The sequence below is a fragment of the Equus quagga genome, chromosome 5 (genome assembly GCF_021613505.1).
Source record: "Equus quagga isolate Etosha38 chromosome 5, UCLA_HA_Equagga_1.0, whole genome shotgun sequence".
Taxonomy (NCBI): Eukaryota; Metazoa; Chordata; class Mammalia; order Perissodactyla; family Equidae; genus Equus; species Equus quagga.
In genome coordinates, this window is record NC_060271.1 from 111,818,120 (window position 1) to 111,845,480 (window position 27,361).

The following is a 27,361-nucleotide window of genomic DNA, read 5'->3' on the forward strand; positions in this document are numbered from 1 at the left end:
TCTATCCATGGTTGTTTCTATACCTCTCAAGAACATATATTCCAAATCTTAAGCAATAACTGCTCAATGTCTGTGTGTCTGTGTGTGTGTGTGCAAGCATGCATGACCACCGGTCTTCTTCTGCTACTTCCCCATGACTATCACGGGTACCACCATCTTGCCAATATTTTTTTCCATTACTCTATGAATACCACCTTTTCCCCTAATTCTTCTCAATTGTCTTCAGACTTCCCCTATCGATTTCTTCAAAATATAGCTCACCAAAAAATCAGACTGGATTGATCCAAGTCACAAATCCTGAAGGCACCCTACATATCTCTGTCATGTTACATGTGGTAAATTCAGAGCAAAGAGAAATAAATCTGCCCATTCAACGCTGGTAAAGAGCCCAGGTTTTAACTTCAAACTCTAAACTGGAACATTCAACTAGCAACAAACGTCTCCTAATACTTATCATTTCAGCTGTTGTAGCTGAACCATAAAATTGAATTATTTATTTTTCAAATAAGAATGGATGGTTGTTTAATAAGCTCAGTATTATCTGGGCAATGACAGTGAAAATAAATGCTAAGGAAATGTGTAAATGTTTCAAAAATCTCATTGGCAGATTTCTACAATCTTATTAAAATTTGGATGTCTGCCCTTAATTCTAGACATCAGATCTAGTCTAAGTATCATTAAACACTTTGTGATCACTTCTCCGAGTTTACCTAATCTGCAACCTTCAATGTAGTAATTTTAACCAGACTATAAATCAAATTATTTAAGGGAGAAAAAACCCCCAAACATTCGCAACAAATTCTATATCCATACTCTGTAAAAATCTTTTATGCTTAAATCATAAAACTACATAAAATGTTTACTCATGTAATTCAAATCAGCCAGAAATTATCCCTAAGTTATCTGGATATTGTTAACAATGTGATTTTTGGCCTGAAATGTCCAAATCCTTGCATCAGTTTTCAAATGTACCTTGTATGCAAACATAATTTTACAGTCTAATTTTACCAGTTGCCAAAAAAGCCCTCTAATTAGGTGTCTGTCTGCTTCCTGATCAGAACTGTCTGTGAAAAGTACACGCAAAAAAGAACTTACATGCAAAATTTCCTAATCTGCATTTGACAGTTTTTAAAGGAAAAGAGTAGTAATTAGTAACGATGTTCCAAAAGACTCAACAAACCCTTCTAAAAGTAATGAATGAGACTGTCATTTTTATTTTACTACATTTGTCTTTATTGCATTATGTCTATGACCTCAGCTTAGGGCACAGAGTTAGAGAGAGACGCACAGCTAAAAACGAACAATACTATCTTCATGAAGAGCACGTCTTGACCAAATGGCAAGTTTAAAACGGGGGACTGGAAGGATGCAGCTTAACATATACCAAGTCCACATTAAAAAAAGGATAATGAAAACAAAAACCTAGCAAGACAGAAATTAACACAGAAATGCTCTTACAATTATCCTGACAGATTTCTGTCTTTTTAAATTTTAATTACATACGGCTTGAAAACTCTGCAGTTTACCTTTGCAATAATGGACATAAGTACCTTAAAAATAATGTAACCTCAAAAAATTCTGCCTGTGAGAATTTTATATTTAAAATGCATCCATCTCTAATTGTCAGGTGATCTGCAGTGATTACACTAGATTGGTTTTTGGGGGGAGAGGGTCTCTTTGGTGAAACCATATTTTCTGAACCAATATTGGCACACATGATTTGATGGAGGATTTGCACCCTTACCAGGTACAAGAGAAAATCCTAGAGACAACATTTGTAAGGCAAAACACTATACCTGCAGGGACATTTTGGTATTTTTTTGAGGATAAAGACTGGAATATCTGAAATTAGAACTGAATAGAAAATCTGAAAGGCAGGCCCTTGGTAACTTATTTCCCAGACTCTTCCAACCAAGAAAGTACAGTGAAACCTCAGTAAAAAATCAGACACCAGTGACTCAGAATTTGGACTAATTAAAGACAGAAGCTGGGACAAAGTCTAATGCAACCTAAATAATGCTTAAAATACTATGAAGGAAAAAACTGTTTCCATCTCTCATGTATGCTAGTTTTAATTAACTCTTTTTCTTCATAAAGTAGACTTACTCAGTATGCTTGTTCTCCACACTTGACCTCAGCCAAAAGACTGAGAAGCGATGGGCAGCTTGTTCTCTACCTTGAGTTTTAGCTATTATATTTTTCTGAATGCAATAAAAACGCATTTTGGCAAAGGTGCCATAATATAGATTTATTTTACTACATCAGGCTGGCCTCCTCCCTTTATCATTTTAATTAATGAGGTTTCCTGCATATTTACAATATTCAGTTGATCACTGAGTATTTCCCTTCTTTTGGATAACCCCCCCCAACCTGAAAAAAACAACTGATCCAAAAGAGGAATAAAAAGTGGTCGTTACTTACGCACACAACTTGAAAAGGTAGGATCTGGCCCAAATCCAATTTTGCAGGTACATCTATAGCTGCCCATGGTATTCAAACACTCACCATTAGGGCACACACCCTGTAGCTGGCATTCATTAATATCTGTAAGAAAACACACTTCTTTTAGAAGAAGAAGGCAAGCCCTATTGAACAGATTTTGGCTATAAATTGCATTCACTTCCTTTTTCACTATAACCATCTCTTAGCTATAGTAAATAAGAGATGCTGGCAACTTTTAATGCAGCAAGTGTGAATGATCTAAAATCAAATGAATAAACATTTATTGAACATCTACAATTTATACAACAAATATTTATTATGCACTTACTATGTACTCAACTGTTCTAGGTACCAGGTATTTACCACTGAACAAAACTGAGAGAAAATTGCAGCCTTCACAGAGCTTACATTTTAGTGTGAGTCTATGTTAGGTATTGTACAGCATGCAGATAAAGCGAAGACTCCCACCCTGGAGACACTGACAGTCTAGCTGCACATACAACTAAGTAAAAACTTAAGTAAAAATCAGTTCACGTTATCACAATTGGAAGAAAGGTCATAAACTTGAAGAAGTTAAATTATGAAGTTGCCTATATAGACAGTAAGAGCCACTGGAGGAAGTTAGAGGTAAGGGGAGGCTGCAGCACTGAGAGGAGGGTAAGACTTCATCAGGCGTTGAAGTTGGGGAGGAGCCGCACGGACGGGGAGGAGGGGTGACTGACCTACATGGGTGGACACTGGAGTATGAGACTGGAGAAGGAAAGAGGGCTCAGGAAATTGTGAGTCAAACCGTTGGCTGGAAAAGAAGTTTCAGGAAGGTAAATGGTTGGAAAAAGAGCTGCTTAAAGCCAGGCTAGGTTTGGATTCAATTTTATTGAGAACAAGGAGCTATACTAAAGATTTCTGAGCAGGAGGAAGATATAATCAAATGCAGGCTCTGGGGAAATTTATCTGGCCAGCACGTTCTCTTTGGTGGGAAGAGATTAAAAGTTTGATCACTGAAGGAGTAATGCAAGCATGAGACTGGTGACAAGCCAGGTTGGTGACAGTCAGAATAATCAGGAAGGAATGAAGTTTTTTGTTTTTTTGTTTTTTAAAGAACAATTGACAATGCAGGGTGTTTGGCCAACACAATACTAGAAAGGAAGAGAAAGGAGTCAAAGATGCCTGGGAGGCTTCTAATCTAAAGAAAGACGAAAAGACATTGCTGGATTTATGGAAGGTTCTGAGGAAGAAAGAGGCAGATGAAGAGATTAGTTCTACACTTGAAAGTCACACTGGGAGAGCCAGTTACAAACACCCAGCAGCAGCAGCAGACTCGGGAATGAAACGCAAGAGGAAACTGTGGTTGGAAATAGAGACTCAGGGTCACTGTATATGGTGATTGCTATGGTCTAAATGTTTGTCCCCCCAAAATTCATATACTGAAATCCTAACCCCAAAAGGTGATGGTATTACTAGGTGGGGACTTTGGGAAGTGCTTAAGTCATGAGAGTGGAGCCCTCATGAATCAGATTAGTGCCTTATAAAAGAGGCTCCGGAGAGATCCCCAGATCTTCCATCATGTGAGGACACAATGGAACCAGGAAGAGGAAGGCCACCACGCTGCTGCCTTGATCTTGGACTTCGTAGTCTCCTTCATAAATATCTGTTGTTTATAAGCTACCCAGTTGGTGGTATTTTGCAGTAGCAGCCTGAATGGATTAAGGCAGTGATTCAAGGGGAAATCGAAACAATTTGAAAGAGGAGAGAGAAAAATCTGGTGCTTTTAAAAAGATTACAGAGTTATTTGCAAAGGTAATTAATTAAAAATCAAAAATAGAATGTGACAAGTTAAAAGTGAAAAATTCATAGTCATTTATATTTTATTCAGTGTGGCCTACAAAGCTTAATAGTTTTGCCTATTAGTGCTTCTTTTTCAAATAATATTTTTACCTCCTCCAATCATTAATTCTAGTAAAACTTATTAAGGATTCTAAAACACTAATTTTCTAAATTAAAATTGAATACAATGGTAGCAAAATATTATTAGCAGAATCGTCACATAAAGACAAACACAGCCCTCAATAAATCATTATTTGTTTATATTTCATATTCTAAGTAGACATAGATATCTGTATAGGCATTTTATCTAACACATGCAGTTTTTAATTTAATTTCAGTGATATAATAGAACATTTTCAAAGGAACACAAATGACAAGTTAACATATATATTCATTGTATAAATTCTACAGCATTCCAACTTGGATCCGGCTGGAAACTGTAGAGCTAGATTACACCTGGCACAGCATATGGTCCAGCACCTGACCATCTTATTCTTTATCAGAGTGGGTGTTGTGCTGTAATACACATTTATGCACAGCATATAATTCAAAATATTCCCCCATAACTCATTCTCCTTAAGAAAATCACCATGAAGGACTAGGAAGAGTGCCAAGTCCAGTTGGGGCTTACGTGGTCCAAGTGAGGCCCTTATCATATATCCCAACTTAAACCTCAAGCCTGGGTAACCAGCCAGTTGTGGTCAAAAAGGCTGGACAAAGTCTCCACTTTTCTCCTTCCCCTTACATCCCCACTAGGGCATGATTATTAGTCTTCCTCTTTCTCCAAGTAGCCTGTATCCTTGTTCATTGGTTGCACTACACATTCCACGTTCATCTCTTAGAACCCAGAATTTTTCCTTCTTGGGAAACCTTCTATGACAGTACCATCCCAGGTTCGCTGCTGGCTGCCAGGTTAAGGTGGAGGTTTTTTTCCCTCCAAAGCATAAATACCTGATGTACAGCCATGGCCTTGTACCCTTTTCCCATGCCCCCTCAACTTGCCTCAACATTGCCCACTACCTCGACCACAATGCCACGGGAATAGAGGAAAGGAATTAAGATTTAAAACAACAATAACTACAGGTATAGACAGGAAAGAACAAAAAAATCCAGGAGGAAAGAGAATCATGCAAGACTTTTTCTATTACTTCTATCCTGATCAGCTTGTGCCACCAGCACTGGCACAACATCTCCCCTAATTTTGGCCCCAGAAACATGGACCTTCCTTCGTGATACACTCTCACAGTTTCCAGAAAAACTTCTGTTTCCTTCAACTGCCTCTATTTTTTATTGCTTTCTCTAAAGTACCATAAATTAGAAATTAACTTTTCAAGTTTTTTAGTTTATATACAGCAAATTGTATCAATCTTAAGTATACAGCTAATGAATTTTTACATATACACATGTGTGTATATATATGTGTGTATATGTGTATACATGTGTGTACTCATACTGTGTAACCACTGCTCACATCATGGTTTAGAACATTTCCATCACTTCAGAAGGCTCCTTCTTGTTCCTTCCCAGTCAACACCTCTGCCCCCACAGGTAACTACTACTCTAACTCCTATCATCATTGATTAGTCTTGCCTGTTCTTAAACTTCATATAAATGGAATCATATTATATATATTCTTTTGTCTGACTTCTTTTACTCATTGTTATGCCTGTGAGATTCATCAACGTTGTTGTATGCAGCAGTTCATTCTTTTATTGCTGTGTTATATTTTATTGTGTGAGAATATCAAAATTAACTTGTCCGTTCTAATTTTGAGCTATCATTAACAATGCTTCTGTGAACATTCATATGCATGTCTTTTGGTAGGCCTACGCACTCATGACTCTTGGGCGTGTACCTAGGAATAGGATTTCTGGGTCACTACAGAAGGTCCATGTTTACTTTAATAAACATTGTCAAATAGTTGCCCAAAGTGGTTATCCCCATTCCCAGTATCAATTGCTCCACATCCTCATCAAATTACTGCTAGTCTTTTTCATTTTAGTCATTCTGGTGGGAGTGTAGTGTTATCTCATTATGGTTTTAATTTGCACTTCCTTTTCATATATTTATTAGCCATTTGGATATAAAAACATTCTCTTCTAAAATCTAAGTATCTCTAAGAATGTTGTAGGTCAGCAAGACTGATTCCCTCTTAGCACTCCGGGAGGATCAGTGGTGATTCTCAAAGAGGAGTATATGCTTGCCTGGGGGGCATTTTGGGTTGTCACAAGGACTAGGGAACACACGATGGGTGGACACTGAGGATGCTAAACACTCTACAAGTGTGGTTAGTTCTCCATGAGAAAGAATTGTTTTGCCAAAAATGTCATTAAAGCCCTCATAGACTAACTCATACAGAGGTGATGAGTCTATGAGTTTGTAAGTGCAAAAGGGACCATTTTGAAGTAAGGCTGTCTGAGGAACGATGGGGTGGCGGTGGACGCTGGCTACATGAGAAGGATTTCATTCACTTTACTCAGTGTCTGTATCTTCTACATCTGGACAGTCCCTTGCTTTCTTTGAGACTGTGCTTTGGCCTTAGCATAGATGGGAGGCTCAACTAGAAGCAAAATGGAGACTGGGTCCCCCAAATCTCTGAGTTTGGGGCTGTATGGTTTGGGACCTGCAAGGCCAGAGTCTTAGCACCACCAAGTCTGACGGGGACCCTGACATGATTCATCAGACATAACTGTGATCCCCTGACCGTTCCTGGAGCCCTGGGCACCCTGCAGACCTACTGAAGCAAGGCAGTTCCTTGCATCTGCTTCAAATACTGAGCTTCTATGATAAAACGGCATTTGTGAAAAAAATTTGAAAATCACTGATTTAAATTGTTTCTGTGTCAAATCATGTTCCAGATTTGAGATTTCAACAACTCACATATAAAACTTTAAAAAGCATGCCATTTGTAAATTTTTAATGCCTAATATGCAAAATTTTTACATCTAAAAATTAGATAAGAATTCTTATTTTTTTGTCACTTCCATCCTCTGCTTTGTTCCTGAGAGGACTGTGGGTGGCCAGGAAGTTTATAGCCTTTGTCTTAAAAAAAGAAAAGAAAAGAAAAAGAAACAAGCAAAAAACTTAGCCCCCATGGTTTTTAATTTAGAATCTCAGAAATTAATAAGAAACAAGAGCAATTATCTAAGTGACTTTCTGAAGTAATGTTCTTTAAGGCCTTTCTAAATAAACTAAAGGAAATTAGAGATTCACAAATGCATTAAGAACAAAATATGGGTTAACTAAAGATGTTCTATCTGGATATGAGAAGTTTAAGGAGTAAGAGAAGACATTATCAGAGCAAAGTTTAACAATTATAAGGAACATGATTGGCAAACTATGAATTATAATTCTATTCAGGCTTCAATTCCTAAGGCAATTTTTTAATCAAATAAAAGCTTATAACTTGATTATAATTTTTATAAATAACTGATTTGACAAATATAATTGTGTTTCAGAAGTCTCATATTTTACACAGTCAGCCAATCTCCCTTCATGTATTCTGATTAAATTGAAAATTTTTTAGCACTTAAGTTTAAAAAATGTATAAATGAATCTATTCTTTGTTCTCCCTCTGTAGACCACCAGATTTCTCTGGAGAACTGGAATTCTATGAAGGAAATCTTTGAAGGAATGGTATAACCACTGCACACAGCACGGCTTACTGAGTTAAAGAATGAAGGTCAAAATTAACGGCTGAAGGAGCTGGCACTCTGGTAGAGCCAGTCACTCATCTCCATACCTCCAACTGAGCTGCTGTGTTAGGGCAATCTAGAAGTATATCAAAGAAGAAACAAGGAGAGGAGCTCATACTGCCCCATATGCCCCTTTAGAATAGGCAAAATCCATGAGGTTACAGCTAATATGAAGATTTACATACTTCTCCACTCAATTAAAACATTTACAGATTGCCTCTGCTCAGTGCAGCCTCCCATGTACTTCAGGGCCTATATCAAGTTCATCCGTACTAGGGAAGGATACAATATCTAGTTCAACGAAGCAAGGGTCCTCCTCCTCATCCTTTACATAGCACACCTTGTCTCACTGGAGCTTCCTAACCATTCTGGATGGTAAGCAACACTTGAATAGTTATTCCTATTCTATAGAGATGATTTTGTCTAAGGTCATAGTTTTGAAAAGGCTTAATGAGGAATGGGGAAATCTAATGGGAGAAATATCCCACTAAGACCTAATTTTGATGTAACTAGAATGCTAAATTATGTCACCTAGCGCAACTCAATTTCTCTTGATCTAAGTTTCCTCTCCTGCAACACAGAGGGGCTGAATCAGATAATCTCCAAGGGGACTTCTGGCTTAAATATTCTGACTTCAAAACAACCTTGCAGTTGCCAGGGTTGAAAATGCCAAGGAACACATGAAGTATGACATTTAATGCATAATATATTATGAAGAGCGGAAGTGCCCTTATGGAAAATAAACACACTTTTATGTATCTATTCCCCTACAGGAAATATGTATGTTTAACAAAGTGAGTAATAATTTACTGCCTTTTTAGTGACGCAAGTTTTTACAGGAAATGAAGCGCGTCCAGTAAGCAACAGAATTTAGGTACAAGGTGAGAATAGTACATGAAGATCTTTATACTGTGTGAAAATATGAAGCTTTCTGGAGATTCTGCTGTATGTATATTCAGCTTTTGCTGATGGACTGAAATTCCATCATCCAATTTAGCAATATGACTTCCCCTTGAAAGCAGAAAACATATCTCTTGAGGTCAATACTTTTCCTAGCCAGACAGATGTTTTGGCTATTTAATAGGAATCACTTACTTTAGATAAAGAAGGTGTTCACTCTCCAAGAGGACATACGTATTTCTTAAACTTCCAGAGACGCAGCTTCATACTGGGTACACATATCCCTGAAGGCACATGCTCATATTCCTCAGGGTATACACAGGCTTGGACACTTTTAAGGGAATCAATTTCTAGATCTTGAGCCTTCATATGTTTGCCTTTCTAAAAGGGATCTGCCTAAAAACACATTTCCCAACCTTCCTTTTCTATTTCTCCCTTACTCAGCGCCTTCTTTGTCTTTACAAAGTCAAGGCATACCTCTTGCCCATCTGGAATCTTTCTGGGCTTTCTAGGTACACTGCTTGACAATGTAAAATTCTCCAAGGCACCAAACAAATAAACAATTCGCAAATATCTCTCTCCTGAGAGTTACAGGAAGAGTGATAAGTCTGATTTGTTTCATAAGAAGGCCTGGCTTTGCCAAATCGGTTAGACGGCAGACATTATTCATAGACCGAATGAGCCAACTCCGCAGCTCCAAGGTTTTGGTGAAAACATGTTTAAAGCACATTATCTAATACGAATATGCCAGAAATGAATCTACTGCATTTGTTTAATCTCTCACGAAAAAAACGTAGATGTCAGCTTAAAAATGTGTGAACACATAAGTTTTTCAAAATTATTTTAGGAGATAAATGAGCACAAAAAAGTTTGGAGACCAATGTTCTAGAGCGGTTTTACCCAAGATATTTTCTATGAAACACAAGCTTTGTGAGAATTCTGCTAAAAGAAGGGTTCTGTGGCCAAATATGTTTGAGAAACACTGTATATTCTACACACATGAGAACATTAAAGACCCCAAGAAGTCCTTTGGCAAGGACTCTTGGCTTTCTTTGTTTAACTTGGTGTTTTCCACACATTTGGCCATGGAACCCTTTTTCACACACCATCTATTAACCTCTCTCTGAATTGGTGGTCTGTGGAGCACATTTTGTGAAATGTTGCTCCCTGGGGCTGGCCCTGCAAACTACTGTACGAGTCTCTTCGTGGATATATTTGCTTCAACCTAGGCCTCGGGGCTGCCATAGCCTCCCCTGCCAACCTGTAACTATCCCATCTTTATAAAATGATAATCTATCATAGGATGGATTCGATCACTGGGCTCAATGAAAGAAGGCAAACCACTGTGGGAGCAATTCCCTTCCTTCCTTCCAATTCTTCTGGTTTCATGGTAACATGATAAAAGAATTATCAGAGCCCAGAGAACAGCTTGTATTTCTTTCTTGATACATGTGTGCTACACATGGAAGATGCTGCTAATAACATACACGTCACTGTTGGTCTTGGATTCCTGACTATAGTCTACAAACACTACATTAATTTCTCCTTGAAACATTCACAGTAACATGAATCCATCATAGGCTTTCCTCATCACTCATGATACAATAGGCATCTTCTCATTGATTTTTATAGCCCCAGAGATTAAGGTCAGAGAGCTAGTGGAAAATACAATGCGCTAATGAGTCACTTCGCCACTGTCTTTCCTGAAGAAAAGCGAATAAAATAAACACACACTTCCTTTTTGAATCCCATCCCAGTGATATGAGTACAGTAAGAGAACTCATCAGAAAACCATTCTAAAATGGATAAAAATGGATCCCAATTTGATTTGTAAAAGCTGAAATATGATACTCAGGTCCAAATCAAAAACTGTTTAAACTCTTACCGAAAATACTGTGTCTATTTAAATTAGAAACTGCAGCAGGAGTTCCAAGAAGATGCCCAGGACAATAAAATAGTCCCTTCAAAACAATAAAACATCTATCAATTCCCTCTTAGCCACTGACTATTGTAAAACATGATTCAGAAACACATTAAGTACCCCACAGCTTCTCGGACTAAATCACTAAATACAGCAGAACATTGTGATGAGTCTCTGGTAGGCTAAATAAAAAGAATTTTCAGCATTTTTAAATGTCTTGAAGAATGGAATTATCAAGTCTGGTTGACTTCAGTCTTAGTTCATACCTATTGATTTTCTACTATTATTTCCCAAATATATAGAAAGAACAATGGTTTCTAAGTTTCATCTTTATATCTACATCACTCTCATATACATATTCCCTATATCCTCCTAGAAAGAAATAAACATTATAACAATCAATTCTCCTATGATAATGGAACTAAGGGAACTTCAGAGACAACACTAACTGTGGAGAATACCGCATACACAGGGAAGTCAGAGAAGAACATGTTGAAGGGAGGGAAAAAAGCAGTGAAAAGATTTTAAATGAAAACATCAATGGATGTTATCACTACCTTAGCCAGAATTTTGCATATTGAAAATTGGTATTGGCCACATACTCTTGAGTGAAAGAAACCAGGCACACAAGAACACATACTGGATAATTTGAAAGTTCATAAGAAAACAAAATTGATCTATGTTTGTAGGAGTCAGGATAGTGATTACTTCCAGAAAAGAGAGAGAAAAAGATTTGGAAGGGGCAAAAGGAGGATTGTGGGGTGCAGGTAATGTTCTTTTCTTGACCTGTGTCATAACTACACCACTGTGTTCACTTTCTGATAATTCACTGACCTATATCCCTGCAATCTGAACATTGTTCTATACATAGGTTACACATCGATAAAGTTTACCTAAAAATATAATTAACTACACAATTTTGAATATAATCATCAGAATAATGTTTTTTCACCAATACTTTCTCAATACGGCTCTAAGTTTAGATGTAAAGTGACCTCACAGTAATACCAATGAAGGTCTTCATTTCTTTTTTATGTCAAGCAAAATCCACTTATACTTGCTAGGTCAGTATAAATCATCAGAGTGTTATAGACTGATTTTTTAAATGGCCAAATTCTCCACCTCTCCTTGTATTCAGTGCCTTTGCTACGTGACTTTGTAGCTCTTCCCAGGAAGAGGCAGAGTCTATTTCCTCATCCCCTGAATGGCAGGCTGGCCTTGCAACTTCCTTCAGACACTAGAATAGAGTGGAAGTGACAGTGTGTCACTCTCCTTCTCTTGGAAGCTTGCCGCTACCATGAGAACAACCCTAGCTAGCTGCCTAGAAGATGGGAGCTGTGTGGAAGAGAGCTGAGCCAGCCCAGCTGAGGCCATTCTGGACCATCCAGCCCCAGGCACCCATCAGCTGATCACAGACCCATGACTGAGTCTGGGTGAGATCAGTGACCCTGGCCCAGGAGAGCAAAACTCCCCAGTTACCCCCTACAAGTGTGAGAAATAGTACATGATTGTTTTATGAAGTAAATGTTAAGGGGAAGGGAGAAGAGGTGGTACCAGAAGGGGAGTGCCTCAGAATCCAAAGGAATTCTGGCTTAAAAAACAAACAAATAAAATCCTCTAGAAGCATAAACATTCTTCTTGTTAAAGACTTCAGGATAAAACTGTGAAGGTACAATGGTTTGCTAATAATGTGAGAGAAAAATTCTTATTTTAACTACAAAGTGGACACATTTAAAATAAGAAAATTTGCTATAAAAATAAACAATGAAGTTCAGAGAACTCTGATTTCTAAATGGAACTACTGAAAGAGCCTAATAGGATAGTTCAATCTAGATAAAGTATGAGCATCTAATATTACTCCCACTGTTGATGCTCGAGCAAGGCTTTAAGTCATGGCTTCCCACCTATAACAAGCAGGTGCAGTTGTCAGGAATCAATGACATGAAAAAGTACTTCCATAAACTATAAACTGTTATATAAATATTAGTGACACAGGGAGGGGAACCCAGGCTTCAGGAGGAGATTCTCCCACTCCAGCTATGGGATCTGCCACTACTTAATTTCTTTGAGCCTCAGGACTCAGTTTCATTACAAGTTAAAAAAAAAAAAAAGGGGTCTGGCCCCATGGCCGAGTGGCTAAGTTCGCGAGCTCCACTGCAGGCAGCCCAGTGTTTCATTGGTTCAAATCCTGGGCGCAGACATGGCACTGCTCATCAGACCACGCTGAGGTGGCGTCCCACATGCCACAACTAGGTGGACCCGCAACAAAGAATATACAGCTATGCACTGGGGGGCTTTGGGGAGAAAAAGGAAAAAAAAATCTTTAATAATAATAAAAAAAAAGGTAACACTACATAACTCACAATTACTAAGAGAATTATGACATACCTAAAGCAGCCAATGGAAAGGTTCCACTAATTAGGCATTCAATAAATGTTAGCAAAGTACATAAACAGGTAGATAAAAAGATGTGTAGGCAATAATGACCGAAAAGGAAATTTATTATTAATTAATTTATTATTATTAGTATTAGAAAAGAGAAAATTATCAACTTATTCTTATGCAAGTAACACCATAAGGAGATAAGCCTCATGTAAATAAAATCAAGAGTAGTCAGAAACAGAGCAGCAGCTGGTCTAGCTAGTTCCACTTTGAGAGAAAGTCTGGGGAAAAATTGGGTAAGAATATAAGATTACTAGAGGCAGGACCTAGGTGACGTATAAAAGGGTTAAACTGGGCCTGAGTGCTGGAGAACTTGGGAAACAGAACACTTATGTCACTTGCTGTGTAAGATCATTGTCAATAAAAACATATTTGTGTCTATAGAGCGTCGCTGCCTTCCTTGTACTGTTACCACTACTCCAAGATGAAGGCCCTGAATAAGGTGGGTGAACCTTGAGACAGGGGTATAGAGAGGAAGATGAAAGGAGGGAGAGAGGATGGGAAAAATGGAGGCAAAGTGAGTACATAGCACTCACTACTAATTTAGAGACATTTATCTTAGCTCCATGAAAATTGTATCTCACTCCAAAACCTTTAAAGTAAACCAGAAATGTCAGTGTAATAACATAATTAACAAAATATATCAACTTCTCATCTATTTAAAATAAAATCTTGAAAGAAGCTGACACTCATGAGTCACTAGGCACTGTACCAAACAAATTTCAAATTCATTCCGGGTCCCCCCAAATACCTTTACAGTCTTATCATCCACCCTCAGCTACACCTGCAGGATTCAGCAGGCACAAGCCCGGCAGTGCTGTCCCAAACCTGTGTCTTAGTTTCTTCCAGCCCTGATAACTTTCCCACCCCATCATCATCTTTCCCAAATTACTGGGAAGTAAAATTATCCCTACATAGAAAACTCAGAAAAAATCATTAAAACCAATCACAGTTACTTCCAATATGACAATAAATATTTACAAAATTACAATCTTGCTCACAGCAATATTCAAGAGAAAATTGCTGGGGGAAAGCCTAAATAGAAATGTGCAAAGCCCATGTGGAAAAAAAAAAAAAATACCATTTAACAGCCCTTTTTGTAAAGAAAAGGAAATAAGAGAGAAGGGATTACAGTCAATGGGCTCTCTGCTGCTAGTGGGAAGAGAAATTGTACATCCTCCCTGAAAGGGAGCGTGCGCTGGATGAAGCAAAGCCTGGAAACAAGTAATTTCTCTTCTAACGTAAATCATAGATTCACATGGAGGTTTTTGGTCAAGTATGCCCCTGACAACACTATATATACCAAGGAATATTAGAAACACCTGAAAATCCAACTTCAGGGGCGTGGTTAAATGAATTATTCTATATCTATTAACTGGGACACTATATCAGCATTACAATAATTTTTAGATTATTTAATAACACACAGAATGTGTTCATTATACTTTAAGTAAAAAAATAGTTTTCACAGCTATCCATGAAATATCATTTCAAATTTCTATACCCAAAAATACAATTGGCAAGAAACATATCAATTTTTATAGGAGATGGTAATTTTTTCCTTTATATGTTTCTCTAGTTTCTAAATTTTAAACAATAGGGATGAGTTATCTTATAAATAGGAAAGACAATGTGGTTTTTTTTTAAGGAATATGTTTTTAAATGCTATCTGTGATTTTCTAACTAAATAGGAACTTTCTTTCCTCTGCAATTGCAGTGTTCGGTTCACTTCATATAGCACTTACTACATGCTGCCTTGATTTCTTAATTATATGTGAGAACAGTGATCTTCTTAAGGGTAGGAATTTGGTCTTATTATACTCTATATTTCTCAGAGTACCCCTACTTAAGTCGTCATTAAATATCTGTAAAATGAGTGAGTGAGTGAACAGCAGATGGTCACCAAGTTTACCTTGACAGGCTGCTTAATTACAACAGGTAAAAAGAATTTACCTGTGGATAACAGATTATATAATCTGAAATTTTTTATGAAAAGCTTTTCAATATCCTCAAATAATTTAAAATACATATATCTCAGTTTAACACTATATTACAATGTTGATTTTTCTTAATTTAAAAAAAAATAAGTCCTGATATGGATAAATGTTAAAGAAGAGCAACCCAGTAAGTTCATGCTTCGGCATTCTCCCCCTGTTCCAAACCTATAGCAATGATAAATTCTAAAAGAAAATTTTAAAAAAACCCAACAAGATAATCATCCCAGTGAACCTGAAATGGTAGAGAAGTACATGGTAGTGGGTAGGGCCACTGAACCTCTGGGTCGGTTGTCTAGAAAGGAGCAGGGACAACCAGGAGTTACTAACTGAGGGTAAGAAACTAAAAGTACCTGTGCAAAAACACTCCTCCTCAGCAACTGAAATCTGGGACAATATCACCAAAAATCCCTCTGAGGTAGGAACTAACATTCTAATCTAGCTTTAGACTTAGGGACCATAAATAGGAGAAGATAAGGGATGAGGAAAATGAAAATAAACTTCCAATTCAGAGTGAACCTACAAACTCAGTCAAAAAATCTAATGCAAAGAAAGCAAACGAGGTCAACGATTGGAACAGGAATATTCTCCAGATCCGAGTAGTTTCATAAAATGTTCTCACAAAGATTTTTAAAGATTCTTAGCATGCTTAAAAAGTTAAATGAATGAACGCATTAAAAAAAAATAAAACAAGAAAAGGTAGCTATGTAAAATAATTAGAAACCTTAGACATGAAAAACAGTCTTACAATTAAAAATGTAACAGATGGGATAAAGTCTAGATGGGCAAAGTAAAGCAGGAATTTGAAAGTTGGAAGATGTAACCAAGGAATTCGTCCATAATGCAGCAAAAAAGACAAGAGTATAAAAACACAAAAGACTTGTTAAGAGGCATGAAAAATAGAAAGGCGCCAACACTTGTCCAATAGGAGTTTTGGCTGAAAGGCATGGTGGAGAAGCAATATTTGAAGAGAAAATGGGCGATCATTTTTCAAATTTGAAGAAAGACACAGGTTTTCAGATTAACAATATACTGTCTACTGAGTAAAATCAAGATAAATCTAAATATAGACGCATCATGAAAAAACTACAGAACATAAAGAACCAAGAGACTATCTCAAAAGAGAGAATGACAGATTATATACAAAGGGAAAAGCACCAAAAAGATAGAAGTCAGAAGACACTAGCGTAACAGTCAAAAGTATTGTTGGAAAACAACTGTTAACCTAGAAGTGCACACCCGATGAGTCTCATAACAGAATGAGCTCAAAATAAAGATACTTTCAGACATGTAAGTACGTACTTCCCAGTGACTCTCTCTAAAGATACAGACTCAGCCAATAAAAATACAGGACACCCAGTAAAATGTGAATGTCAGACAAACAACGAATACTTTTTAGTGCAAGTTAGGTCCCAAATTATTTGCTATTTACTTGAAATTCAGATTTAACAGGGTGTCCTGTCTTTTATGTGGCAAACCTACCTCAAAAGAAAAGGTGAACCCAAAAAGCAAGCACAGGATACAAGAATGCAAAACTGATAAAATGTCAGTAAATTCACTTAACTATTAACTATATGGAAAAAGAACTTTCTAGACTTACTTTAATTATACCTTTGAAAATAACTAAAATGATGTCCTTTGTCTAAGCCACAAATCTGTTTTCTTTTAAACACACAAAAGTTGTCATAATGGCTTTTGAACATTTCCATGTTAAAAGAAATGTAAATCCAATAACTGTTTTTCCAGCGTGTTCCACAAGGCCACTTATATTATAAATGGTACATGCAATTAATTGTTAAGAACCTTGCCTTAAAGTTATGAATCACTTCATCCCGCCCTACGCGTTTGAACCTGGCACTATGCCACAGGCCACATTCTTTTCTCCAACTGAGTGGGTTTTTTTTGAAGGTCTCACCTGCACTTTCTAGTCTTCTCAAAGCAAAAAGACCAGTCTTCTTCTATGAGCTCACCGTACAGCAGCCACAATCTTTTTTTTTTTTTTTTTTGGTAATCATTAGAGGTCTGAAACACAAGCTACAGTCTAGGCAAGCTCTTCATAACCAAAAGATCCCATGAATGGCTTACTTATGTGTAATATTAATCAGGACTGGTGAGTCCCATTTCATGGGATGTGCTCTTCCAAAAGAATGTGCATTATCTTTTCTATGGTCCAAATAAAATTTGGTTTCAGATGCACTTTAGGGAGCTTTCTATCTAAATGGAATTCTACGATGAAAGTTTTGGTAATGAGTATTAGTGGGCCCTAATGTATCTGTTTTATAAATTTATTTTATTAAAGAACAACCGGTGTAATAAAATGACGCCAAAAGAAAGTTATGTGGACAGCTCTTTCATATTTGCTTTAACAGGCTCATCTGGAGTCAGCTAAAACTCAGCTAGCTGGGAGAGTGAATAAAGCAAATTGCATCCTGCTGATTCAAACTGATTTAATTACACTAAATCCAAGGGCAGGAACAATGTCTTATTCATTATTCATCACGTATCCTCAGTCTGGAGCTCAGGAGTGCCCTGCCAATTAATGTTTGTGGAATATTGACTATTTCAAAAGGTTTTCAAGATTATCTATGAAAAAGGCATATATACACACTGGATTATCAGAGTGTAGATATCTTCTACTTATGTATTTTGGCACTGTCCACTGCAACTAGACACAGGTTAAAAATGTAGAGAATGCTGCTAAGTTGATTTTATACCTATAAACTCATGAATTGGTGATTTTAGTATGTCAAAAGAAAGATTTGCTTTTAGTAAAAGATTTCACTCAATAGATTGGTCCCCAAGTACTTTCAGAAACAAATTCTATCTTTAAAACAGATTTACACCTAATTTAAGACCTCACTTATCTTGTGGCAAAGTTATGGGCACGTGAGAATACTCAGAACACAGGGAAGGACTGAGCTTTAGGGCAGAGAAGCAGGAAAATAGGAGTTCTTATTATCACCCTTTCCATGAAGTATTATTTAATCCTCGTTCTACATAAAACCTCTAGCATAATAATCAAATGACAAATGATGAATGCCACTCTAGATCCACCAGGAAATAACTGTATTGTTTTTGATGATAAATGAAGCAAATTATAACACTTCCATAATGTTGAGGGTAGCGAGGCAGGTTTTAGAGCTCCATGTGTGTATACGCAATAAATCATTCCTTTGAAAAGATAATTGCAGCACTGCTAGAGAGGAGAAAAAAACCAACTTTGAGGGCAATTATTTGAAAGCTCCTCAAATTAACTTGTGCACAGTTGGTTCTTTGTTACTGAGCGCACATTAGTAAAAGTTGTTTCAGGACATTAGTTCACTTAGTTGAAGGAAATAATGTAATTCTAGTTATTAATCATTTTAATTTTAAACGCGCTTTGTAAACTGAGAGGACATTAAACTGTAAGAACAATGTGGAATGCACAAGTGATTAGACGCGTAATGGGCTCCTTCTGAAAAACTTTAGGATAACAAACTCAAAAAGCTTCAAGGCTCTAGGAAAATCGAGTGTACATATGTAATGTGAGAAAGTTCCATTTAATTTTACTGACCCATAATATCACAAAGGGAGTGAAATTAAGCCGTTCTCTCAAAAGCAATTTCAACAGATTATGCTGAATGAAATCATATTATTTTCTGAGTCAATCTTCTCTGTCATGTAATTTAGTGGTGCTTCCTTGAGGCACCATGAAACAGAATTTTCTGTGATACTTAATTCGAGAATCCATGCCAAAAAGCCTAACGTTTGTTTTGCAAATATCCTCCTGAGACAAACATAAGCCGGGATTTGGTGTTACTGACCATCAGTGCAACTGATGGAGGTGGAACCATTTGACGTGCTCAGTATGAACAAAACTTGCTACAGGTCTCTCCATACCAGCCATAGCAGGAGAGGAAAATAAAACAAAACTCAAACAATTATTTAAAGGAGTCTCCATTCTATTTTTCTAAATGAGATAGCAAGTGATTACTTGCAAATTTTCACTTTCACTTCTACAGTGGTATTTTTATGAATATGAACTGTTAGATCCTTAAACCAGCTAGTAAAAGGAATATATTGGATAACCAGCCTTTCTTATTAAACAAAACCAAGTTAATATTAATTGCTTGGACTTCTATTAGCTCTCAAAACAGAGGCATTTCTCCTGTTCTAATTACCTAGCATCTACATTAGTAATACTTTGCAGATAAATATAAAATGGTAAAGGAGACTATGCTGCACATAGAAACAGAGGTGGTTTGGGAGTTTAATCCTGGCTAGGCCTCTTAATATCTGTGTGATCTTGGGAAAGTTACTTACTCTCTCTGTGTCTCAATTTCCAATTGGGATTCATAATGTCCAAATCCGCCCCCACCCAAAGAAACAAGTGTATTCTTCATCATTTGACATTCAGAGAAATTATTAGCATCTGACATTCTGGAGAGTATCTAACAATTAACCATGTAGGATTGGAACAGTGAAGGCTAAATAAGGATCCTTCCCTGTGTACAGTCTAATGGAGCAAGCAGATATGCCTAATCACAGAAAACTGTATTTCTAGGGGCTAAAACTTGTGTGACAGACCAAGACGTCATTTCTTTCCTCTCATGCACAGCCTCTATCCCAGGCAACAGACCAATGATAGCATCAGAGAACTGGAATGTACCTACAGAGTCATCTAACTTTAAGTACTGCACAGGATAGAAATTCCATGTAGCATCCCTAGCCAATAGTTACTAAGTATCTGTTGGATCACCTCTACCTGCAGGAAGCTCAGTACTTTCAAGGGCATTTCAGTACGATGTTGGGGAACTGTATTCCACTGAAAAGATTTGCTTGAAGTTGTTGTCAATATGCCTTCTTGTAACTCCATCCTATTGACTTTTGGCTTTTGAAGCAACTCATAAAATTATGTCTTGTTTCACAGGACAGTTAATTAAACATTAAAGACATATTTACAAACATTTAAAGGTATGTTCATAAGGCAGCCTTTATATTTCTCTTCAGTCTGCACTTGTCCAGGCTAAACATTCTCTTGTTCCCAGGCCCTTCACAAGCTTGGTTGACCTTATTAGCCAAAAGACGATGAACACCGAATACCCAAACCCCACACTCAGTCTGACTGGCAGAGCATGAGGTTGTTACTTACAATGCTCTCTGCTCATTCTGCTTCTACTAATGCATCCTAAAAATGGGCTAGGGCTTTTTATATAGATTTTCAGTCAGATCTGTAAAATAATAACTTAGTTTACACTGTAGAATATACACTTAGCCATCTAGTCACTCATTTAACCTATTAATTCTTCCATCCATTTAATCCAATCTTCCATCCATTTAATACCATCTCTTAATATCATCTTAAATTCTGATTCTTAAATAATGTTGATTAATCCATTACTCCCATGTTACTAAGGTTTGCAGATATTTCTCAAGAAGTGTCTCGGGTGCCCTCTCCTTGAGCAGTTAATTGTAACTTACCCAGCATTCTTCCACATATGATGAGGGCTTATAATGGTCGAAGGCCAAACTTTTTAAAGACATGGTATACTTAAGTGCGTTTCCAAAGAAAAGCTCTACAAATCATAAAAGTTCAACAAATGCAGCAAGGAACAGACAATTTACTTGGGAAAATTCTCAGGTAACTAAGATATTCCTTTGACATGAACCATTTTAATTGGGATTAATCTTCTTTTCTTTTTTTTTTTTCTTTTTGGCATCATTACCTTAATCTACTCTGTCCTATAAACATATACTGGTCAAGGATATAGAGCCCCAGACTACAAGTCAGGAGACACATGCTGTGTTCTAGACAAGGCTTTTGGTTCAATAAGACTCTTGGAAGACTCTTCTGTTTATTTCAATGTACCCATGTTTCCAAATTACTAATAACACCTTCATTCTAGACACGCAAGGAGAAATTAGAAGCATTAATTGAACACCTCACAAAGTAACTGAAACAAAATTTGATATCACATATGGGTACTAAACTAGGCATTGGTAAACAAACCAGCATTACAACCTCAGCTCTATTTAGCCACAGAAAAGTCACTCAACCCGTCTGGACTAGAATGTCTTCATTTGTAAAGTGCAGACAGAGCTAAGTGATCTGAGGCTCTCCCTGCTTGTACAACTCAGCTGTACGGTTCAAAAGAAATTGAGCGAAAGCACTCAGGGCATTTCACCTTTAGCTACAGTTTTACCTGTTGCTTAGGAAATGCGTTCACTCTGCTATTTAATACCTGAATATTTCAAGGTGGCCAGCAACATTCTGACGAGAGGAAAAAAAGAGAATTCTGCTGCCAAATCATGTGTCAGCCAAGAAGCAGTCCTGCTAGGTACACGTGTGTGCTCATGTGTACACAAGCATGTGCCTGTGCATGCATAACAGGTGACTGGCATGGAACCACACGGTGCTCCATAATGTAAACCAACCTCCTGTGGATTTCATCGCAAATTAATAGAAGGGAAAAAAGTCGCACAAAGTTTAAATGGTAGTGAAGCAATTCCAGCAACCATACACTAAATCTCTGTATTTCCTTATAGCTAAATGGATGAGCAGGATGTGGTTCACTGTACGACCTTCACATGCTAGGCTAATGAGCAAAACAACTCAGGTTTCTAAAAAGCCAAAACAACTGCTGAATTCACACCAATGAATTCAGTTAACCTTACCTTGACAAAAGGTGTTGTTAACCCGCTTATAACCTTGTAGACATTCCATCATTTGGTTATACCCATGATAAGCTGTAAGGGAAGAAATAATTCTTGGTTACATGCTTAGTTTAAATTCTTACAATCCTAAACTACTATATGTGATAACCAAAGCCATTTAAGGTATCAGTGGTTGTATTCATTTCTAAGATATCAATTCAACATATATCAAATTTCTTTCACATTATCCTTGTTTTTCAGTATACTTGATATTTCACAATAGATAGAGTCCCAATTAGTTAACATAATCAAGATTTACTGACAATTGAAAAAAATCATAAGACTGTTTTATATTTTCTTCCAATTTGTGATTCATTATTTATATTACAAAGGATCTATTTCTCCCCAGTGATTTACTGCAGACATTTGAATTTTCTTATCATAGGTAGGGAGACTACATTATGTCCTGGTCTGCCTGGGACAGTCCTGGGTTATGCTGGTTACTTGACAAAGTTCATTAATAACACTCCATTTCACTCTCAAAAGTGTCCCAGTTTAGTTAATAAATTATACGCTCACCTTAATTACAGGCTCACATATGCTAGTTATGAGCTGATTCTTACTACTATGAATCTGAGAAGGACAGGTGGTGATGAGAGGAAGCCAGGAGATGTCACCAGTTGTATGGCTCATCACTCAGGAAACTTATCAACAATACAAATGTTGCAGTCACCAATTTATAAACAAACCCTCTTCACTGAAATTCTGATTCTCTCAAGTGAGACCTGAGAGACTTTTTGGCATAGTGGATACAGCATTAAGTTCTGGGACCAAGCAGATTGAGGTTCAAATCTTGGCTCTGCCTACCAATAAACTCTGCACCCTCGGGAGACAAGCTTCCTGGATTTCAAATGGCAATTCTGTACAATGGGAGTATTTACATCTACTGAACAGGTCAGGGTTGTGGTGGAGTTTAGCAATAATTTATGCAAAATGCCTACCAGAGTGCCTGACAAAAGTAAGCACTCACTAAATGACAGCTGTCATTGTTATTTCCTGCAATAAGGTATTTTATCAAGAATAATTTATAAGAAGATAATGAGCCATAGAAAATGGACTGTAATCAAAATAGGATGGATGCTTAGGCCACCAAAATGACCTGAACAAGGAGTGAAAAGAGAAAGCTGAAAGTAAAAAGGAAATTTCCATTGGAAAATAAAATTATTTTGCCCCTAACACAGGCTCTTTATTCTCATCACTAATGGAACAGCATGAATATTTACTAGCAACGTTCCTCTCCTTCACTTCCTTTCTTTGCCGTATTTCCCCTCTCTTCAGGGCCTTCTGAAGACCAGAAAACAGTTAAAGCAAGGAGCCTCAGAAGAGTGAATTAAAAGAAGAGAGAGGCTAGCACGTGGGGAGTCACCCCATTCAACACCTTGGCCGAATGTCTAGTCTTGTCCCACATAACAAAGACACTCTGGAGCAGGGTGCCTCCAGAGATTGTGGGATCTCTGTCTGTGAATAGTCCAAAGGCAAAAGAGAGAGAAGATCTCGTTCAAAAACTTTTACGTCATCTACCTCAAGGCAGAGAGCCAGACCAAAGTCTTCCTCAGCTCAGGATTTGGTGTTAATTTTCTTCTAAAAACTTTTAAAGGACAAATGACTTGTTCATGCTAAGTACATTTTTAATAGATTACAGACTACTTAATGAAATCATTTTCAGATTTAAAATTAAGTTTTCACAGTCAAAACTAATCAACAATGAAAGGTCTTTCTGTATGCGGCTAAACAAAAACTTCGAACAGTAAATAAAAGCCATTTGAAAACTGAAGTCTGAACTACTTTGAGTGAGAAAAAAAAGGCATGGAACACAAAACCATAGCATATAAAGCCAAGGAAAGTCTGCTCTCTTCCAAAATGAATATGATTTAGAGAGTAGGACCAACCAAGGAAAGGAAAGTTTTTAAATGACACAGGAAGAATGTGACCCTGAGTGTGTTTCTTGGGAATGAGTCACTTAGAACAGCACAAACGGAGTAAATGTCAAGACATCACTAGTTTATTTCATTCACAATCCACACTGCCCTTGCTTAAGTAGAATCAATCTCTTCAATTATATACATTAAATGAGCCAACATAGGAATTTATTTTGATCGCATTTAGTTAAAAGTGATAGCAACTTCATACTTTCACATTCTACTTAAATTATATCAGCATTAAATTAGAGTTAATAAAACTGTATAAACCAGTGAATTTATGCTCAGATGATACAATTCCAGGTAAAAATGACAAAAGGTCAGGAGCAGAAGTTAGGGATTAAAAGAAACAAACAAAAACAACTAGGATTCCCTTTACCCATAACTTCTGCCTTGCAACTTTGGGATTTTGAAAAGAGAGGAACGATAAGGAGCTAAGCAAAAGGACAGAGAGAAGGGGAGAAACGAAAAAGAAAAATAAGAGATAAGATGGAAAAAGTATTAAGAGAACATAAACTTAGCCCCAAAACGAAGGCGTAAGAACTGGACTTCTCTTCTTTCAGTCCTTAGACCTAGCAGTGGGAAACATAGTGCTCTCTGCAATACTCCTACAGAAAACTTATACAGTAAATCAAGAGTAGGCAGTTAGAAAAAATAAAAAAAAAGCCATGCCTTTTCAATTATAGATACAGGCTCTTGTTTCATGATCCATAAGACTCAACAGCAAATGACAGAGCTGGGAGTCAATCTCAGGTCTACCTAACTCCAAACTCCATGCTCTTTAAATCGTACCAAATGTCTCCCAGATAGCCCTTTGGTTGGATTGCCAGAATCATTTTAGGCAAATGCATCTTTCAGTGAGGAAGGACCATCACACTCAACCCCCTTGCTGGAAGTCCACATTGGAAATCATTATCAAATCAGCGTAGAAAGCCCATTGGGGACATTCTCTCAGTACTGAATGTCCTCATCTGCGTGGCTTTTTCTCCCTAAATGAAGAGTTCATTAATTATCAGAAACTTAGTGGATGTTTCCATAAATTGGTCCTCTAAATGGAGATATGAGCAAGAGAAACAAAATAAGTGAAATTTTAGGCATAAGATTTAGAGAAAATGTAGGTCTGAGAGACAAGGAAGTCCAAATAAGATATAATCAATTTTGACGATGGAAGAACAGACAGTATAAGAAAGACATACGGAGTGGTGATTCCAAGATGGCAGGTTCTAAATTTTACAGAGAGGTTTAAAAAGGCAGTTGAGAAGATCAATCAAATCAACAGATGTTTAAGAAGAGAAATAAAAATTATCCAAATGAAGCAAATGAAAAATTCCTTGCAGCATAAAGTATAAAAAACAACTATAAAAATCCTCAGTTATACAAGGCAAAGGAAGATGACTGAGAAAAATATCCCTTGCTTTCTTGGCAGAAACATGATGAATAAGTGTAAAAAAAACTCAAAACAAGTTACCTCTGCCTTTCAAAAAAATATTTATTAGAGATCAGTTATCCAGAATTAATGCTACATTCAAAAACTAAAAATACAAACTATAATTGGGAAGAAAGTAACAGAAAGATGTAAATCTGGATTTATTCAAATCAAGGGGTTCTGAAAAACAGACTTTATAGACCAATCAAAGTCTGCTGGTGTCAATACAGATTCATGTCACTGAGAACTGTGACCATATAAAAGGAGTGACTAAGAAGAAAAGGGAAAATACTGTGTCCTAGTGATTATAAATTTCTCTTTCACAAATCAGCAATCATTTCCCCACTTTAGATTTTTTGAGCAAAATTTGAAAACTTACAGTATAACAAAAACCACAAGAGAAGTTGTGGCTATTAAGATTTTCATTTAAGGAATTTACTCTAAGAAACAATAATTGCACTGACTTTTTATAGGATTTACCACATTTAATTATCATTTTTTAAGAGACATCTTATTTTCTCTTCACCTGAGCAAAAAAAGCTCATTTTAGTTTATCACCTCTTAAAAGATTTTAAGTAAGTACTCCAACTGGAGAAGGCAAATGATAACAAGGCTTACTAAAAAACAGAATTGATATGAAAGCTTCCTCAGACTTGCCAGGTCTCTGGAAAGGCAAATTACAGCACTACATTCTATAATTCAATAAGAGTTCTTGGAAAGTCTAATGTGTCACCATTAAAACGGTAATCATAAGGAAACAGATATGCTACATTAATCTGCAAAAGAATGATGAAACATCACTTACACGGCTTCTTGGGGCACTTCAGGCATTTGTTAAAGCCCCAGGAGGTACCCACAGTTCCACAGCAGTCCTCCTGCTTTGAAAGGCCAGGGAGCGCTTTGCCACACTGCAATGATGAGGTGTGAAATATGAAGGTTAATTGATTGCACGATGCCCAGCTCTGGAGCATGGCTAGGCTTCACAGTCACATTATAAAAGAGTTCCCTTGTTATCGACACAATTAGAGAGGAAAAGCAAAACCTCTAAAACTACTAAACAAAACACCAGAATAGAATCAATACGATACTAAAATGAACAAGCACATTTCCAAGAGCTTCTTGGCAATTTTAGTCTTATGAAAATCTGTCACTGCTCAGAGCACTTTATAAAATTTAAGTTTCAATGCCTTTTTTTTCTTAATGAGAACCTCAAAACTTAAAATATCACTATAAACTTTTTGAATCTCTGCTGTGGATCATCAGGAAACAGAGGTATAAGGGTGTGGCATGTGTGTAAACCCTGACAATGCAGCATAGGTCCCACGCACAAGAGGCTTTCCATCTTCCTATAACACCAAGGCCTGGGCAGGGACAGGATAGGAAAGGACGATAAAAAAAAAGATCATGGGCTGAGCCAGATCAGCTCTGGCAGAAAGGAAGCCTCCAGGCAGCCAAGTGGTCTGACCCAGGGAGGTCAGCCAAGCTGAGAAGGTGTTGGCAAATTTAAGCAAGGCCAGCAGGCATAACAGCCAAGCTTAGAGGCTATTGGAGCAACACAAGTTGTCAAATGTAAAAACCCATCTCATCCGGCTAACCGGAGGAGGTAAGAAGAGGCTGAAGAGGCAGGGGCCTAAAGTTAGACCAACTCACCGAGGTTGGGAAGGGTATAGGAAAACAGATCCACTCTGTGTGCTGATCCCAAGGCCAATCGTGCAGGGAGGGCCAGATGACTCTCCATCCCCACTCAGTAGGCTAAGCCCAGCCTCCAGATCTAAGGGGTCACTCTGCCTTCCTCCGCTTCAACCTCTACAAATTCCTCCCAACGGTTTCCAGCGCCATCTTTCCAAAGACAAATCTGATGACATTACTACTCTGTTTAAAAACCTTCAGTGACTCTCTACTGTCTGAAGACTACAAATTCCCCAGTACGATATATAAGGTCTTTCCTATTCCTGCCCTAGACAATCTTTTTGACTTTCTCTCTGTCGCCTCCACTTCTCTACCTCCATCCTTCAGGCACACCAAAAGACCCCTTATTTTCCGAACAAACTGTGTCTTTCCAAAAGCTGTTTCTTCTCTCTGGAACACCCCTCCTTTTTCCTTTG

General features: G+C 37.3%; 1 protein-coding gene across 10 annotated transcripts in view; it reads right to left on the minus strand.

Moving 5' to 3' along the window:
• Positions 1–27,361, minus strand: part of LTBP1 (latent transforming growth factor beta binding protein 1) — a 383,440-nt gene that overhangs the window by 140,218 nt on the left and 215,861 nt on the right. For all 10 annotated transcript variants that reach the window (XM_046660943.1, XM_046660948.1, XM_046660942.1 and 7 more), the window contains 3 exons: positions 26,062–26,164; positions 21,873–21,944; positions 2,422–2,544 (listed from right to left, as the gene is read on the minus strand). In XM_046660943.1, coding sequence (XP_046516899.1) covers positions 2,422–2,544; positions 21,873–21,944; positions 26,062–26,164 — 298 coding nt within the window. The remainder of the gene's footprint in view (positions 1–2,421; positions 2,545–21,872; positions 21,945–26,061; positions 26,165–27,361) is intronic.